Source organism: Aspergillus heteromorphus, assembly GCF_003184545.1.
Source record: "Aspergillus heteromorphus CBS 117.55 chromosome Unknown BO70scaffold_43, whole genome shotgun sequence".
NCBI classification, from domain to species: Eukaryota; Fungi; Ascomycota; class Eurotiomycetes; order Eurotiales; family Aspergillaceae; genus Aspergillus; species Aspergillus heteromorphus.
In genome coordinates this window covers 61,726-76,698 of record NW_020290448.1, presented here as the reverse complement: position 1 = coordinate 76,698, position 14,973 = coordinate 61,726, and the positions used below count along the sequence as shown (strand labels likewise).

Here is a 14,973-nt window from a genome sequence, read left to right as displayed (position 1 = left end):
GCAGATGTTGAGGATCAAGCGATTGTTGGGGCCCAGCATTTCCGAGACCGACGACGGGCAATCAGTCACCACACGGAAGTCACAAACGCGATCATTATTGCATGTGGAGAGTATTCGATTCCTGGGATGACCGCCGCATCAAGCCATTATCGGACGAACACGGAAATGTTGCAGCTGTGTAGGAAGGCTCTGTTGAAACCCATGGTCCGTATGAAGGATGAGTGTACAGACATTAAGATGCATATACGGAAAATGTCCCTCTGCCATGAGTGTATCTGCGATGGCAAGGCAACACCCGGTTCACCTGTATACACACTTTTGTGGCCATGCCCTCAGAGGACGCCATAAATCCCTTTCGCTATGAGAATACAACAGTGGTTGAAATAAGGCACTGAGTTGTAACACGCGCCCAACCTTGGCAGGGTATGAGATTTTATGCCATGATCCTAAGCCAGCATGGCAATGATGCAACCCTCGGACTGTGTCCCTTATACTGTTTTAAGTACCGGTGCCACTTCACATATTTAATTCCCTATAACAGGCATTCAATCAAAACCCATGTCTGGTGGGTGAGGGGAGACCCAGCAACATGTGTTCTCAGTTACTGAGGTTGAAAATACCTAGGAGCTGGGATGAGAAACACAATGAAATGAGTCTTGCAGCCCATACTACACAAGACCAATGGGCTTTGTATTCGTTCTCCAATTTCATTTATTTGTGATTAGTATGTACTCTGCAGTTACACCGGGATTGTGTTGCAGTTCAAAATGGGTGGCAGTCCTCGCCCTCTACTGTTGTGGCTGACGGGAAGTCATTCCCTATCCTGATATATATATACTATTCACCTCACCACACCTCACCTCACCGCACCACACCACAGGACCTTCCTACCCCGGAACCAGACCCCACACAAGAATGAAACTGGAGTACTGAATACTGTCCCAGTTTCACAGATGGCTCCCACAGAGAAAATACTTCATCGCTACCATAATTCAATAAATAATACACTGTACCATACATCGACAGCGGGACTTGCCGTTCTCTGGTCACCCACCACCCGCAGTGATGATCCATCAGATTCAATGTAGATCGTTCAACTGGCCGGGAGATCCTCCCGTCCAGGTTGACCGACCACATGGTCTCTTGTCTCTGCCGTGGTCAGAGTGACAAGAAGTGGAACGCCCTCTGAAAGCCGGACGATCGCTGATTCTGTCGTGGTGAAAAGCTTCCATGGTGCTGAATCTTGTCATGTCGATGCTGACTTGTACCTCGATCCCGATCAAGGCCTGATTCCGCTAGAGGGGCTCTCACGAGCGACACTTTGGGATTGCAACGCGAGGTTTTGAGGGGTGATATAGAACTGGAATGAAGCAGGGGAGTCGGACCAACAGCAGTCACGTGAACACACGGGACTGGGCGGCGCGGAAAAGGTGGAGCTCCGAGGCGGGCGGGAAGCCTTCTTTCCGCCTTCTTTCCGCCTTCTTTCTGCCTTCTTTCTGCCTTCTTTCTGTCTCTGCTTCTCTCTCTCTCTCTCTCCAGTCTCTTGCAATGCACTATCCACCTCCTCATGGATCATGCCATATGCACCCGGCGTGACTTCCTTTCCACTTCCACGGACTCCTGTGGGATAATTCCCTCCAGCTTCGAACTTGACCCAAGCCAAAGCCGCCACTGTTTCAGCCTCAGGACTCTCGTCGTCTGCCCCGCCGTGGTCCTGGCGGGCGAAGCACGCGTCGTCAGCCCAAAGCCCGCGGAATCCTCCTGGGAAAAAAAAAAAAGAAGAAAATTTCGGACGACTGGTTACTGACAGGATGATGTCAAAGCGTCAACGTTGGCCTCGTGGGCCCCGTCCCGTGCCCCAGGGGCGCCTGGAACGGCGAGGAGAAAACTCTGAGCTGGCGGATACTTGACTTCCCGTCAGGTTTCAATAGTGCACATGCCGGATTTGGATTCCGGGGCCCGACGGGTGTGGGTGCCTCCCTTCAAGGGGTTCACGATGCCTGGACTTCCACCCTGCAACTAGTGATCAGCTCAGGACTACGTACAGGACTTACTTCGGCTGCCCCCAGTGACACCACAGTTGAAAAGGTGGACACGGAAAAAATCATGTTATATCCTAAGGATCTGGCCTGATCTACTCCCGTTCACTAAAAAGAGTGTGTTGCAGGAAAAGACATCTAGTCCTCGGAAATGGCGAAAAGGCTATTCCGGAGTGCGGGCGTGGCAAGTCAAGCATCGGAATTCTACCATGGTTCTCCAAAAATCGACATCTTCCTGCCCTTCCAGGATCGGATTGACAAGGCCAGGGAAGCCTTTCTCCATCAACTCCGGACCACTGTCCTTTGCATCTTGATGAAGGGACTTTGGCGTCATCAACAAGCTACATTGGATAGATCTTACTCTTCACTCCCGGTCTTCACCAATGTCCGTGCCACTATTCAGCCAAACATCCTAAAGAATGTACAGAGCCAAACGCTGCTCAACACGGGAATGGTGATGTTGTCATTCAGTCCCAAAACATCAACCAACTCACTCCCCGCAGCAACAAATCCCGTGACAATGCTGACAGCACCAAGGGCCATCGGGCCATCGATCACGTCCCCACAACTCGATTGGTCTCGATAACCATGGCTGAGTAGAGAATCCATACACAGGCGTCCAGTAAACATGAACGCGTCATCACCAGTCCCAGGAAATTCCCTGGCATACGGTACAAAGTACCCCCAGAAGCAGGCCGCCGTAACAACACCAGCCGTACCAGCCGCCATACTCCCAGCCAGAGTCTTCCCCGGACGCAGAGTGGTAGTGTAGCGACCGTACAGCCTGCCAAACGTCGACGCCGCCGTGTCACTGACACTCAGAAGAAGGACAGCCATGAGAGCGACATCCTCCGGAAAGAACTGCAGCGCGATGTAGGACCCCAGCAGAAACCAGATCACCGGATTATACCCAGCAACTTCTGTGTTGCGTAGGAAGATGCCGAAGATATTCAGCCACGGCTGATTGACGCTATCCAGGTGATGACGAGTGACATCGAACCCGGCGATGAATAGCGCAGACGATAAAAGCCACGGCGTTATACGTTGCGGACGGATGCCGTGGCTATACATGAGTAGTATGGCCAGGCCCATTGAAACGTGTGCCAGCTTGCGGAGGATCTCATGACGCTGGATGAATGCGTGGATGCCGGTGTACGCTGGAAGGTGGGCAGAGGATGACGGTGGGCGTGAAGAGTGAGGCTGCGCTTGTTTTCGCGTCGCTTGATCTGATCGTTTGTCGCCAGTCCCAGTCACTCTGGGCTCCCTGAGACTCGAATGTGGCTGTCCCTCGCTAGAGATCTGTACCCAGCCCCCGAGACTGCCATATTCTTCGAGGGAGCCTTTAGATAATAAGGTCGACGGAGATGAGATCCAGAGATTTGCCCGTCTGATCGTCTGCAACGGATACATCGCACCTGAGCTCGAGAAAAATGTTGTCCAACAACTGAAAGCTCTATAGAATTCGTTTGCAGAAGCTGCGGATGATATCCCGTACCCCACCACATCCACAGAGAAAGGCGAGACAGCAATATTTCAATCCACGCTCCCAACCGCCCACCAATATATCCCCTATTCATCACAAATTAAAGCCTGGGTCCGAACAACGTCAGAAAGTCGGGGACGCTTGCCTAGGTACAGCCAAAACTCGATAATCTCTGCCGCACGAATTCCAATATCCGACGTGTCATATCTTCGGGAAATATCCGTCTGCGCTTGGCATAGGGACGGTGTCCCAACCGGGAATTCTTCTTCCAGGGATGGCTAGAGAATTCGATTGAGTGTTGCTGTCGCGATGCACGAGCATCATCTGCTAATCTGATAGTCTAACGTGCACGCCCAATACTTGTGTCGATGGATCGTCGGATGTTGCGTACCCTGCACGTTTAGTTCTGTCGGCAGACAATAATTTGACATATCTGCGGTCGGTAACTAGGTGTGCGTGCACTTGAGCATGGAAGGATGAAGTCTAATGCCTCCTGGTTGCAGGTGTCGATTGTTGACTCCCTTCGCGTGCCATGTAGTGTCCTTTGATGAATGGGAATGATCGCCGCCTTAAGTCCGAGACTATCAAACAGAAACGACAACATCCCAAAGTAGGTAGCTAGATGGTTGTCGAGGCGCCTTTTTAGTCTCGGGGTGAAAGAAGCATCTTGTGAAAACTGCATATTTGCCATGAAATTAAGGAGGTGCAAACGCTAACCGATACTCGTCTGCGCCCTTGTTGCGTCTAAGATAAGAAGAATTGACTGCCAACGACTACTGGAAAAGGAAGATACACCATTCAGATTCAAAATGAGTGGCAGAACAATACCCTAGACGCAACACCGCAACAGAACAAAACACAACAGTCTGCCTCCAAGGATCCAGTATCCGACCCGCAACGACCTAAAAATACACACTTCTTCATTCTCTGACGACGTCTATACGCTCTCCCCCAGTACCCGTCTACCCACGCATCAAAAAACAAACGGGACGAGTCTCCACCGGACAACCTCACAGTATTTCATCCACTGCGCCCCATACTTCTCCGAGCACCGACGATCATCTCTCCAGGATCTGTGCGCGAGCAGCACCGTCATGAAAATCAAGTAGCTCCATGGAAGAAGATGGGTGAAGCCACAGGCAGCGCAGCTGCAGAAGGAGAAGAGGAGATCTCCGATATAATTTGGGTGACGGACGAGGCCCCACCAGCCTGGTATCTTGTTAGCTGTCCTCGGAGGTTGATTTCATGGGATATGAGCCGTGGGGGAGGGGCATACCGGAGCAAAGGAGCATGGAACGGTGGAGAGAGCCATCCACCGTCCGATACGCAGCAGGGATGGTCTTGGGCGCGGCGCCCCAGATGACGCATTTGCCGTTGGTTTGGCGGAAGCGGAATTTCTGGTTGTTAGATGTGCGGAAGATAATGTAGCTGATTATTCCAGCCAGAGTGAGGATGGAGGCATGGGTGCAGGTGATTTCCACGGGGTGGTAGGCCAGGTAGTGCGCTTGGGTGGTGTAGAGGGCTGGGACCAGCACGGCGGAGCCCCACGCGAGGTAGAAGCCGAAATGATCGTGTGCGATGTCGATTGTGGTTAGGTACCTGGCGGGGGGGGGGGGGTCAGATTCTTGTGGTGGTTAGTAGGTGGGCGGGCCATGGGCTTGGTACGGACCAGTCTTCGTAGATGAAGAAGTCAAGGATATACAGCGCGTGGAGTGCGTTGACGACAATCATGGGGTTGGTGATGCTGCCGAATCTCTCGAGCTGGAGAGCGGCGAAGGAAAGGTCGCTGGTATCTGTCAGTATCTGGTCATGTAAGGGTTCGATGAAGGCATACAGTAATAGCCAGCTGATCATTCCAACACGGCCGATTTGGAAGAGCTTCACATCCCAGTACTTCCCCAAGCGTGGGTTCAGCTCGATTCCAGACAGGAATTCATGGACGATGGAGCCTGTCGGATACTCAACAAGCCATTCATATAGCGTGATGGCCTCTCATGATGCATACCTGTAAACCGAACATCTTTGACCCCTGGTTCCATGCAGTAACACTTGATGGTCACCGCCAGTGAGAGAATGAAGCCATAATTACTGGCTGCAAAGAGGAACTCGCCAACATGAGCCGTTATGGATGATGGACGGAACACACCAGCCGCAGCAAGGGTAATGAAAATCGCCAGATTCGTGATGCAACAGGCCAGCCCATTTACCTTGTACGGTAGGGACTGGCCCCCTGGAGTTGGCAGGCCTGTTGCTATCTTGCCGGGCAGAAGATGGTTAAGACAGGCCTGTAGAGCGACCCAGCCGCCATAGTACAGTCCAACCTGCAGGTTGAAGGGGGGGATGCTTCGGACAAGAAATGGTAGAGTTCCATGGGCGCGGAGACCTCCTAATGCCAGGGCAAAAGAACCATGATACTGGGACAGCGCTGCCAATAAGAGCATTACAAATAAGGGTGACGCTAGGATTATCGATAAACTGCCTAGGCTGGCCAGTCGCGATGTATGCTGTGAACGTCCCCAGAACTGCTTCTCCGGGACCGCGGGCTTGTAGGGTAGGGCTGAAGACATTGCTACTGCTGCGTCATTGGTTAGTTCAGGGAGTAAATGGATGGTATCTTGACTCGACATACCAGGGGACAGGGGATAGGAGACAAGGCTTTGGGTATGGATAAGGGTTATAAAAACGAACAGGGAAAGGATATCGGACATAAATAATGTTGATAACGCTTGGTCGGTCAGCGCATAAGCTTCAACAGAAGCCAGCAGGGTTCAGCGCAGGATACCTGTCAAATTTCATCCGTGCCAGGAATTTGGGATGGGGTTGTCATGCCATGAACATAGTCGTATCTGCTTGCATGGGTGCCATCCAGACAGTGGGAATCGGTATCGACCAAGTTTCTCGCTAGATCACCTTTTCGAACGCTAGATACTCTCTGCATGGTTCTACTGATATTCCGAGCCCATTCCAGAGACGCTCGACCTGAGGGAGCAAGGTTTGTGCAATATTCCGTTGCGCCAGTCATGGGCCTGACAGGTATTATGATGGGAAAAGTATAAGCGGACTACATTCAATATCTGCTATACTTGCAGATTGCCATGCACGAAGGAAGTATAGTGGCCTGTGTAATAATCCCGATAAGGCGATCGGTAGCTGTGGTGTCGGTGAAGGCTGCCGGCTAGTAATTCCAACAAACAAGGCTCGGGCTTGACACCTCACATCATAAAGAGAAAGGAAATGCATATGACTGAAGGAGGACAGTGGGGGATGCATGGTTGAAAATTACACTCCCCTAATATCGGATCAGGTGGTCAAAAAATAAGGATAGGACAATAGTACCCTGTACGACGAAGTCCGCCTTCGAAGATTCACCTTGAAAGTGAGCACGTTGGGGCATGACGAGTGGTGCATGGGGACCCGCCGCATACAGGTATATTGCATGTCGACCATAGACATCAGCGACCGCACCGAATTGATCGGCTTGGTTCCCCGCTGGAGGACTCTGCATACATTGTGGAAGAAGTGATAGCCAAAATCTCACATAAGGCTATTGGAAACATGCTCACAAATCGAGGGAATGGTTGCCCTCAGCCTCCGCTCCCCGGAGCGTGCAAGGGCCACTTTGCAATGCCCCTTGTTTGTGTCCATGCATGCGACGAGAATCATCTTAAAATCCAGTGTGTCGGTTGAGTTCTTTCTCTCCGCACCTAGCTGTCATTACAACCCACTTCAATAGCCGTCTCTGGAGCCGGCAGTATCGCAGCAATGTTGACAGCAGCAAGAAAGCCCCGGGACACGATCCTATAAAGCGCCACGTAACAACGGGTTTCCGGCTATGATGACCACCCATCCCTGTGGATTCTACAACTAACGCTCCTTCATTTCTTTGCCCGGCGTCGGGACTCAGCGGGTTTGGTTGCGTGCTTGGCTGTCTCTCAACATGGCAGAGGACTACCAGACCTTGGCCGATGCTCAGCCCAAGATGAACATGACCGTCATCCTGGGTATCTTTCTCGGCCCCTTGATCTTGTTGTACGCCGTCCTGAGCCGGATGGCCTCACAGGCCCCCGGAGACATCCCTTTCGTTCGGGATTTCGACAAAGGAAAATCACGGTTCGCTGGATACTGGAGTCTGTGGAGCAACTCCAAGGACCTTTTCCAAGACGCGTACGACAGTGTATGTGGCTCTCTCGGGGACCAATAGGACAATGGAGCAACCCATGGAATCTGCGCTGACCGCGAGGAGTAGTTCACGAAGCATGGTCAGCCGTGTTGGATCCCCGGGTCCAGTTTCAGCAAGCACCTGGCATTGCCTCATACCTACCTACCCTGGCTGGCAGCCCAGCCCGATAGCGTGTTCCACCACCGCGAGGCCTTCAATGACCTGTTGAAGTCGAAATGGTCCCTCGGGGGCAGCAAGTACATTATGGAACCGTGGTCAACGAGACTGTTTGTCGCCAAGCTCCGCGCGAACCTCGATGCACTCATCCAGGACTTCTGTTCCGAGCTCCCTTCCGCGGTCGCTGAACAGTTTGGAGAGAAGAGAACCGAATGGACGGAAGTAACTGTGTATGGAGCGATGAAGACGATCTTCATCCGTGCCGCAGGGCGATGGATGGTGGGCCCAACTCTGTGTATGTTCCCCGGGTGCCATGGATCGGGGATGCCCAGCTAACATGATGACGGGCAGGCCAGAATGGCGAATTCAATCGGCTGGCAGTGGCGTATATGGAGACGGTATTTTATGTGAGCGGCATCCTGCATTATACTCCCCGCATTCTGCACCCGTTGGTGGGACCAGTCGCGTCCCTCCGGCAGCAGTATATCATAGCCCAGGCCAAGAAGTTGGTGCGACCAGTCTTTGAAGATAGACTCCAGTACCTGTCTTTCTCATCCGAGAAGGACGCGCCTAAAGACTTCCTTTATGAGGCGATGAAACATGCGTACACCACAAGAAGGGAAGATTTCAACCTGCACGACATAACCATATACGGGCTCTACTTCTACTGGGCGTCTTGTCATCAGATCTCACTGACTGCGACATTTACCATGTTCGAAATCCTCAAATCGGATGCCGAGTATGCAACGAAATCCAGACTTCAAGAGGAGACCGTGCGAGTCTTCGGGGCCGATGGGCCGACCTGGAGCAGGGCAACTGCCGCGCAATGCTCATTGATGGATAGCACCTTACGGGAGTCGCTCCGCCTCAATTCATTTATCAGCCGTCATGTTTTCAAGAAGATCATGGTCGATGGGGTCCAGGCTCCCGATGGAACCGCCCTACCAAAGGGGGCATTGACCTGCGTCATATCGCGGCCTCTCCACACGGACCATGAGCTGATGACCGAAGGAGGCCGGTTCATCCCCTTTCGGTTCGCTGCTGCGCACGAGATCCCCGAGGGAACCCCGACCGACGGCGCGGGGAAGAAGCTAACGGCCATCACACCGGACTATCTGCCGTTCGGGTACGGGAAACACGCCTGTCCCGGCCGCTTTCTGGCGGACGCTCAGCTGAAGATGGTCTTGACCCACATGCTTCGGTATTACGAGATCGAGCTATCGCCAAAGAACCCCTGTCCCCGGCCTGTGATTCATCGCGAGGCAACGCTCCCCCCGCGACGTGCAATGATCCTGGTGAGGAGAAGGGCCAAGGCTTGAAGGAGAAGATCGTTGTTTTCTTTCGGGCACTTCCTTCTTCGGGGGATCATTGAGGTTGGTTGGCAACGATAGGGGGCATCTAGATAGAAGCGCTAAGCCAGACTGCGACCGACATCAATGGTTCGACGAGGAAAGACTTCCGTTCCGTATAGATTCCATATCAGTCCCCATAAGCCAGTAAGACGGAAGACACCGGAGATGCATAGCCAGCGACTGATCGGTGGCCCGGGAGTGGTACTTGACACCGAGACTGAGGTGAAGAGAAGGGGAGAAGAAGAAGAAGAAGAAGAAGAAGCCGAAAGTAGAATGAGGTCAGCTGACCGGCGCTAGTCCACTTCGAGACGGATGGCCCATCGACCTTCCCGCCTCTGTCGCGGACTTTCGCACCGTCGCATCCGTGCAGTCACATGATGACCATAGAGTGCCACAGAACAACTTATTAAACTTAGCCTGCGTATAGCTTGCCAGCAACCTGCTTGCCTACATACTGTTCATTTTGCATTGAATCATGCTGCCTATAGCGATTTCAACCCACCTGTCTGCGCGAAGTTAATTTGATTTGCTTGTATGTTCATTATTCTCAGGAATTGTCGGGAAACCATGTACATAATACGGCCAGCCATTTCTGGACGGTAAGCTACTCTGAATAAAAGAGTGTCCGTCGAGCGCGACCCTCCACGTTCCCCATAGAGAGCTTCTTCAATATCAGACCTATCTACACCATGGTAACCTGGAACTCAATACTCCCCATACCCGAATGCGCCCACGCAGCGCCCTTCAAATCCTCGGGCAAATCAATCTTCGCAAACGAAGCCTGCACCCCCAACTTAATGCCCACGCTCTCACCCACGACGCCCCAAAACCTGTCGAACGAAGACAGATCATGTCTGAAATACTGACCTTTCCGATCAAACCTTTCCAAAACCTTTCCCTCGGCGCCCTCCTCGCCCTCCGTCGCAAGAAGAGTCCCAACAATACTATTCCCCGCCTGGGGCTTCAAAAACGACACAAGCCGACAAGCAACCTTCACCTGGGTATCCCAGTCCCAGATATGCAAGAAATGAGCCGTATGGATGACATCGAATCTTTTGGCGATTGGCGTCCAATCGGCGGTATCGTCGAGGATATCCCGTGGGTAGAAATCGAATTGCAGGGCGGGACGGCCGTCTCGGGGGACGTCGTCGCGGAAGAGCTTGTATCCGAGGGTGTTGAAGGCGGGGGCGAGGTCGAGGCCGGCGATTTGGGAGGGCGATACGCCGTCGACGATGAGTTTGCGGAGGTCCTGGCCGAAGCAGCAGCCTACGTCGAGGAGGGAAGGGGGCGGGGAGGTGGAGGTGGAGGTGGAGGTCAGGCGGGCGAGGAGCGCAGGGTAGAATTGGGAGTTGGCGAGAGTGAAGTAGAGGAAGTGAAGCTGGCCGATGCAGGGCCACGGGTAGATGGCGAAGGCTTCGTTGCGCTGGGGGTGGTGAGTCGTTGGTTGGATTGGAGGGTGTTTGGGGGATTTGGGTGAGAGAGGGGGGGGGGACTTACGATGGCGATGACGTGGGGGATGACTTCCTCTGGGGGAATTCGAGAGTAGGTCTCGAGGAATTCGCGCTCCGGGGCAGGGATGTCTTTGACGTCCTGTTTAAGCCAGGTCTTGGGGTCAAATTTGTCGGTGGTTGAGGTTGAGGTGGACATGGTTGCGAGGGTGATGGGTGACAGAGGGATTGGCACGAGTAGCGGAGAAGAAAGAAATAGTGCTGACAATGAAGATGGGAGAAGGCTGAATTAATAGCACCAGAGACATGCGACTCTGACATGAGATTGCAGTGAAAATAGAGCAGCCTTAAGCAATAAGCTGACCTTCGGCGGGGTGACTGCGGCGTAACCAGTCCATGATGGCCACAATTGGCCTCTGGGCTGTGAATCATCGCCAGATTAAGCTACCACTTTAGTACCACTAAGTATACTCTGGGACCTGTCAGAGACGAGATACCCAATCGGCTCTCGATGTATGCATGCAGGAGGCAAGCCACAGCCACATCGGAGAGTAGATGGCGCCGTACCCCAATTGGGAACAAACAAATTTGACTCAAGAGACGTGATAGCGTAATTAAACACCCCGCAAGAGAGCACTGTATCAAATAACTCACTTCGTCCATCTACTCGCCGATCGCCCGATCTGCCCCCAATGCGTATATTCTCCATAACGCGCCACCTCCAAGACGAGTAGCGAATCCTCTTCTCTTAGAATGGCAAATGCAATGATGACAACAGATAAACATCCGGGGTTGGTAGAGAAAGACAACCGAAACTATAACATCCAGATCGTCAGTGAAGATACTACCTCCATTGGAGAGAGAAATGGAGAGAAAACCGGTATTTAGGGGCAAGTGCCGATGCGGTCACTTCCCAACCACGGTTCAGTAGCTGTCAATCACATAGACCATTGCCACAGCTTAAGGACGCCATCGACTCGACAGACTCTGCTCCCAGAATGCGATTCGGAACTCCTGCGGGTTACATTCCTACCCCACTCTTTTGGGGTCATTTCTCCAGGTTCAAGTGGGTAGAGGAGAGTAGAACCAGTCGGATCTCTGGAGGGCCAGCCGGGTCAGTGACGAACGATCGGATCGGGGGTTGCTGTGGTTCTGGCTATCATTGGGCTCGATTTGCAGAAAGCTTCCATGTAACAACACAATACCGGATTGTGAAAAGTCTCCTGAAACCATAAATCTGGCAACCGAAACTTAACAGTTTTGAGGTGTCATTTATAAATAGACGACACTGTTCACCCCGGAGTCGACTTACAATAGCACACACTTTGGCAATTCAAATGACACCAAGATGAAGATAACTTGGCGTGACTCGGCGGATCCGGCCGTCTATGAGGAGGCGCGTGTGGGCCGTTTGTTCAACCACCGCCGTCCCCAGCGATTCCCTCTGGCAGTCGTGAAAGCTACCAGCGAGCGCGAGATTGTCGACGCAGTAAAACTCGCAATAGAGAAGAACTGTCGGGTCGCTGTGCGTTCCGGAGGACATGCATTGGCCGGATGGAGTGTGCGAGATCAATCCATCTTGATTGAGCTGGGCGAATACAAGCATCTAGAGGTAGACCCAGGGAGTCGAATTGCAAGGGCTTCGCCCAGCCTAACGGGAAAAGAGCTGAATGATGTCCTAGTCAAGGAGCATGGTATGATGTTTCCCGCAGGCCACTGTCCGGAGGTTGGGCTGGGTGGCTTCCTGTTACAGGGAGGGAACGGGTGGAATTGTCGTGTTAGTACTCTCTTATCACACTGACTCTTTGAGCTAACAGCCCATAGAACTGGGGATGGGGGTGCGAGAGAGTCAAAGCCGTCGACGTCGTGACAGCCACCGGCGAGCTTCTCCATTGCAATGCAGCCCAGAATCGTGACCTCTATTGGGCGGCGCGGGGATCTGGTCCGGGTAAGCCAATTTCAGGCCCAGAAGATAGACTCCGGTCCGATACTAATTGTGCTGCAGGGTTCCCCGGGGTAGTGACGCAGTTCCATCTCGAGCTGATTCCCTATCGCAAACTAGGCTTCCGCTCGTCCGGCTATGTCTACCCAATCCGCCTCTACCGTGAGGCGTTCGATTGGGTTCTGTCCATCACGCCAGGCTTTGATGGGGATACACAAATTCTGGCCGTATCTTACTACCCAGAGGGGATCGACGAGCTCTGCTTTTTTGTTTCATTTCTAGCCATGAAACATTCGCCCGAAGAGGCCGAGGAGGCACTGCGTCCGGCCCAAGACAGTAGGCCGGATGGAGCAATGACTGAGTGGTTCTGCCAAGAAGATAGCCTAGAGAACCAATATTCTATCGAGGGAAAGCTCAATCCGGAAGGGCACCGGTACTGCTCCGAATCCGCGTATATCTGCAATGATGCCGACGTGCCTGCCGTGCTGGAGGACGCCTGTAAAGATCTCCCGCACAAAAAGTCGTATACCCTCTGGTACGCGGTTTATCCCAGCAGTCGACGGACGCTGCCCGACATGGCGATGAGCATGCGGTCGGATCATTATTTTGCGTTGTATGCTATCTGGGAGGACGAAAAGGACGACCTCCGGTGCCAATCGTGGGTAGCCAACATTATAAAGAAAGTCCAGCACCATGCGGTCGGCTCCTACCTGGGGGATGCGGACTTCCAGGTCCGGCAGACAAAGTTCTGGGAGGATGCCAATGCACAGCGACTGATGGAAATTCGGCGGGAATGGGATCCTCAAGGCACAATCTGCGGCTATCTCGACAAGGGCGATCGATCAGGAGCCAAGGGACTGGAGAATAAACACGAGTTCAAGTTGTGACCTTTCCCGGGCTATCCATTCTGGCTTGACGTTTCTGGTACTGTTGCTTTCTTGTACGTAAAATCCTGACTGGGGCGGCTTTGTAGGATGGAGGATAGATTGAATCCTTGTCAATTCACTTCAACAATCAGCATTGTCCCCTTGCTTTATCCAATAGTAGCTTGTATCGGACTTATTTCTCACCTATGTGGAGGTATCCATCCTTCGCGAAATGAAAGTTGGTAAAACGCAATATATATCCCGTTGGCTTGCTGTCCCTCACTTCCCTCGATGAATGGCTCGTCGCGTGGTGATAGGGTTACCATTGGAGTCAACTGTCATATTTCAGCCTCGCCTCAGATCATACCCCACTGTCTCTGTCACTCTGCGTGCTTGAGATGGAAGGTATACACCTACCCGTCTCGAAACCTTCCGCGGACTCTCAGCCATTGGCGTCTGGCACCGAACATGTGTCTTCAGATCGCGTGAATAAAACTGTCCAGAAGACAGAGAGAGCGAGAGAGAGAGAGAGAGGGGAGGAAGGAAGAAGGGAAAGAAAGAGAGATGGGGGGGAGGGACTAAAATTCCGGCGGGACTGCTTAACGCCGAAAGTATATCCTCTCGACTTCCATCCTCTCCTCCCCACTCCTCGCTGGCCTCATCCCTGCACCCCCCCCCCAAGGACCCTGTCCTTCATCCCATCACCATGCCCACCAGCAAGAACGTCGAGCGCGCCATGACGCTACTCGAGAACGACCCCCTCCGCACCCTGGGCCTGACCTTCAACAACAAACGCGTCGATCCTGGCCAGTATCTAGCAAAGAACGGTACGCACTTGACTTCTCCATCCGTCCATCCAGACTCGAGTCAGACTAACTCCCACCCGCACACCCAGACGCCGCCTCCCACCCCGAACTCTCCTTCCCCCAACTCAACCCCAAAGCCACCTACCTAGTCGTGAGCCTCGACCTGGACGCGCCCTTTGTCTCATTCAGAGCCCTGAGCCCCATTCTACACTGGATCCAGCACGGCCTGAAGCCCGTCCGGACAGAGGAAGGCGGATTCAAACTGACCATCAACGAGCCGTTTGTGGCGAACTACATCGGCCCTGCGCCACCCCCGGGTGCAGCTCCCCACCGCTACGTGTTTTTCCTGTACGAGGAGCCCGTGGGGTTCGATGGGAAGCGCTTTGCACCTCCAAATGGCAAGAACATGGGTAGCTGGGCGCGTATGCGCTATGACCTGGATGCCTGGGGACAAAAGACTGGGCTGGGTCCGGTGATCGCGGTGAATTACTTTGTGAGTAATTAGGGGGTGGATGTTGCCGAGACTTTGTGAGAGGGTTGGGTGTCGTCCACTGGCGGTGATGAAGTATGCTTAATGATGCTTAATGATCATTTATGATTGTATTATGGCTTAATGAGGGGATCTGTGTTCGTGTGTGCTTATTCGAGACCTGTTATGGGAATGAACATCCACAAAAATGCTTGCGCTGGTGGGACATTCA

General features: G+C 52.9%; 6 protein-coding genes across 6 annotated transcripts; 3 read left to right on the top strand and 3 right to left on the bottom strand.

Moving 5' to 3' along the window:
* Positions 1-2,438: 2,438 nt before the first annotated feature.
* BO70DRAFT_419048 (uncharacterized protein) lies at positions 2,439-3,807 on the bottom strand (the record flags this gene model as incomplete). Its single annotated transcript, XM_025547464.1, has 2 exons — positions 3,345-3,807; positions 2,439-3,239 (listed from the first exon to the last, which is right to left on the bottom strand). Exons 1-2 carry the CDS (start codon positions 3,447-3,449, stop codon positions 2,439-2,441), a joined length of 906 nt encoding a protein of 301 aa, XP_025394869.1. The 5' UTR covers positions 3,450-3,807.
* Positions 3,808-4,402: 595 nt separating this feature from the next.
* BO70DRAFT_323992 (sterol reductase/lamin B receptor) lies at positions 4,403-6,044 on the bottom strand. The gene is made up of 5 exons (XM_025540602.1): positions 5,528-6,044; positions 5,357-5,471; positions 5,192-5,308; positions 4,799-5,121; positions 4,403-4,731 (listed from the first exon to the last, which is right to left on the bottom strand). Exons 1-5 carry the CDS (start codon positions 5,961-5,963, stop codon positions 4,496-4,498), a joined length of 1,227 nt encoding a protein of 408 aa, XP_025394868.1. The 5' UTR covers positions 5,964-6,044; the 3' UTR covers positions 4,403-4,495.
* Positions 6,045-7,570: 1,526 nt separating this feature from the next.
* On the top strand, positions 7,571-9,408 carry BO70DRAFT_345669 (cytochrome P450; the record flags this gene model as incomplete). The annotated part of the gene is made up of 3 exons (XM_025541508.1): positions 7,571-7,696; positions 7,769-8,153; positions 8,210-9,408. The coding sequence occupies 3 exons, from the start codon at positions 7,571-7,573 to the stop codon at positions 9,175-9,177; spliced, it is 1,479 nt and encodes a 492-aa protein (XP_025394867.1). The 3' UTR covers positions 9,178-9,408.
* Positions 9,409-9,874: 466 nt separating this feature from the next.
* BO70DRAFT_390581 (class I SAM-dependent methyltransferase) lies at positions 9,875-11,321 on the bottom strand (the record flags this gene model as incomplete). Its single annotated transcript, XM_025546166.1, has 4 exons — positions 9,875-10,633; positions 10,708-10,800; positions 10,925-10,942; positions 11,313-11,321. The coding sequence occupies 4 exons, from the start codon at positions 11,319-11,321 to the stop codon at positions 9,893-9,895; spliced, it is 861 nt and encodes a 286-aa protein (XP_025394866.1). The 3' UTR covers positions 9,875-9,892.
* Positions 11,322-12,006: 685 nt separating this feature from the next.
* Positions 12,007-13,487, top strand: BO70DRAFT_345663 (FAD-binding oxidoreductase; the record flags this gene model as incomplete). The annotated part of the gene is made up of 3 exons (XM_025541507.1): positions 12,007-12,435; positions 12,483-12,606; positions 12,664-13,487. The coding sequence occupies 3 exons, from the start codon at positions 12,007-12,009 to the stop codon at positions 13,485-13,487; spliced, it is 1,377 nt and encodes a 458-aa protein (XP_025394865.1).
* A 667-nt stretch (positions 13,488-14,154) lies between these two features.
* On the top strand, positions 14,155-14,853 carry BO70DRAFT_366428 (YbhB/YbcL family Raf kinase inhibitor-like protein; the record flags this gene model as incomplete). The annotated part of the gene is made up of 2 exons (XM_025544332.1): positions 14,155-14,293; positions 14,362-14,853. Coding segments are annotated over exons 1-2 (533 nt in total), but the record flags the coding sequence as incomplete, so codon positions are not given.
* Between the last annotated feature and the right edge of the window lie 120 nt (positions 14,854-14,973).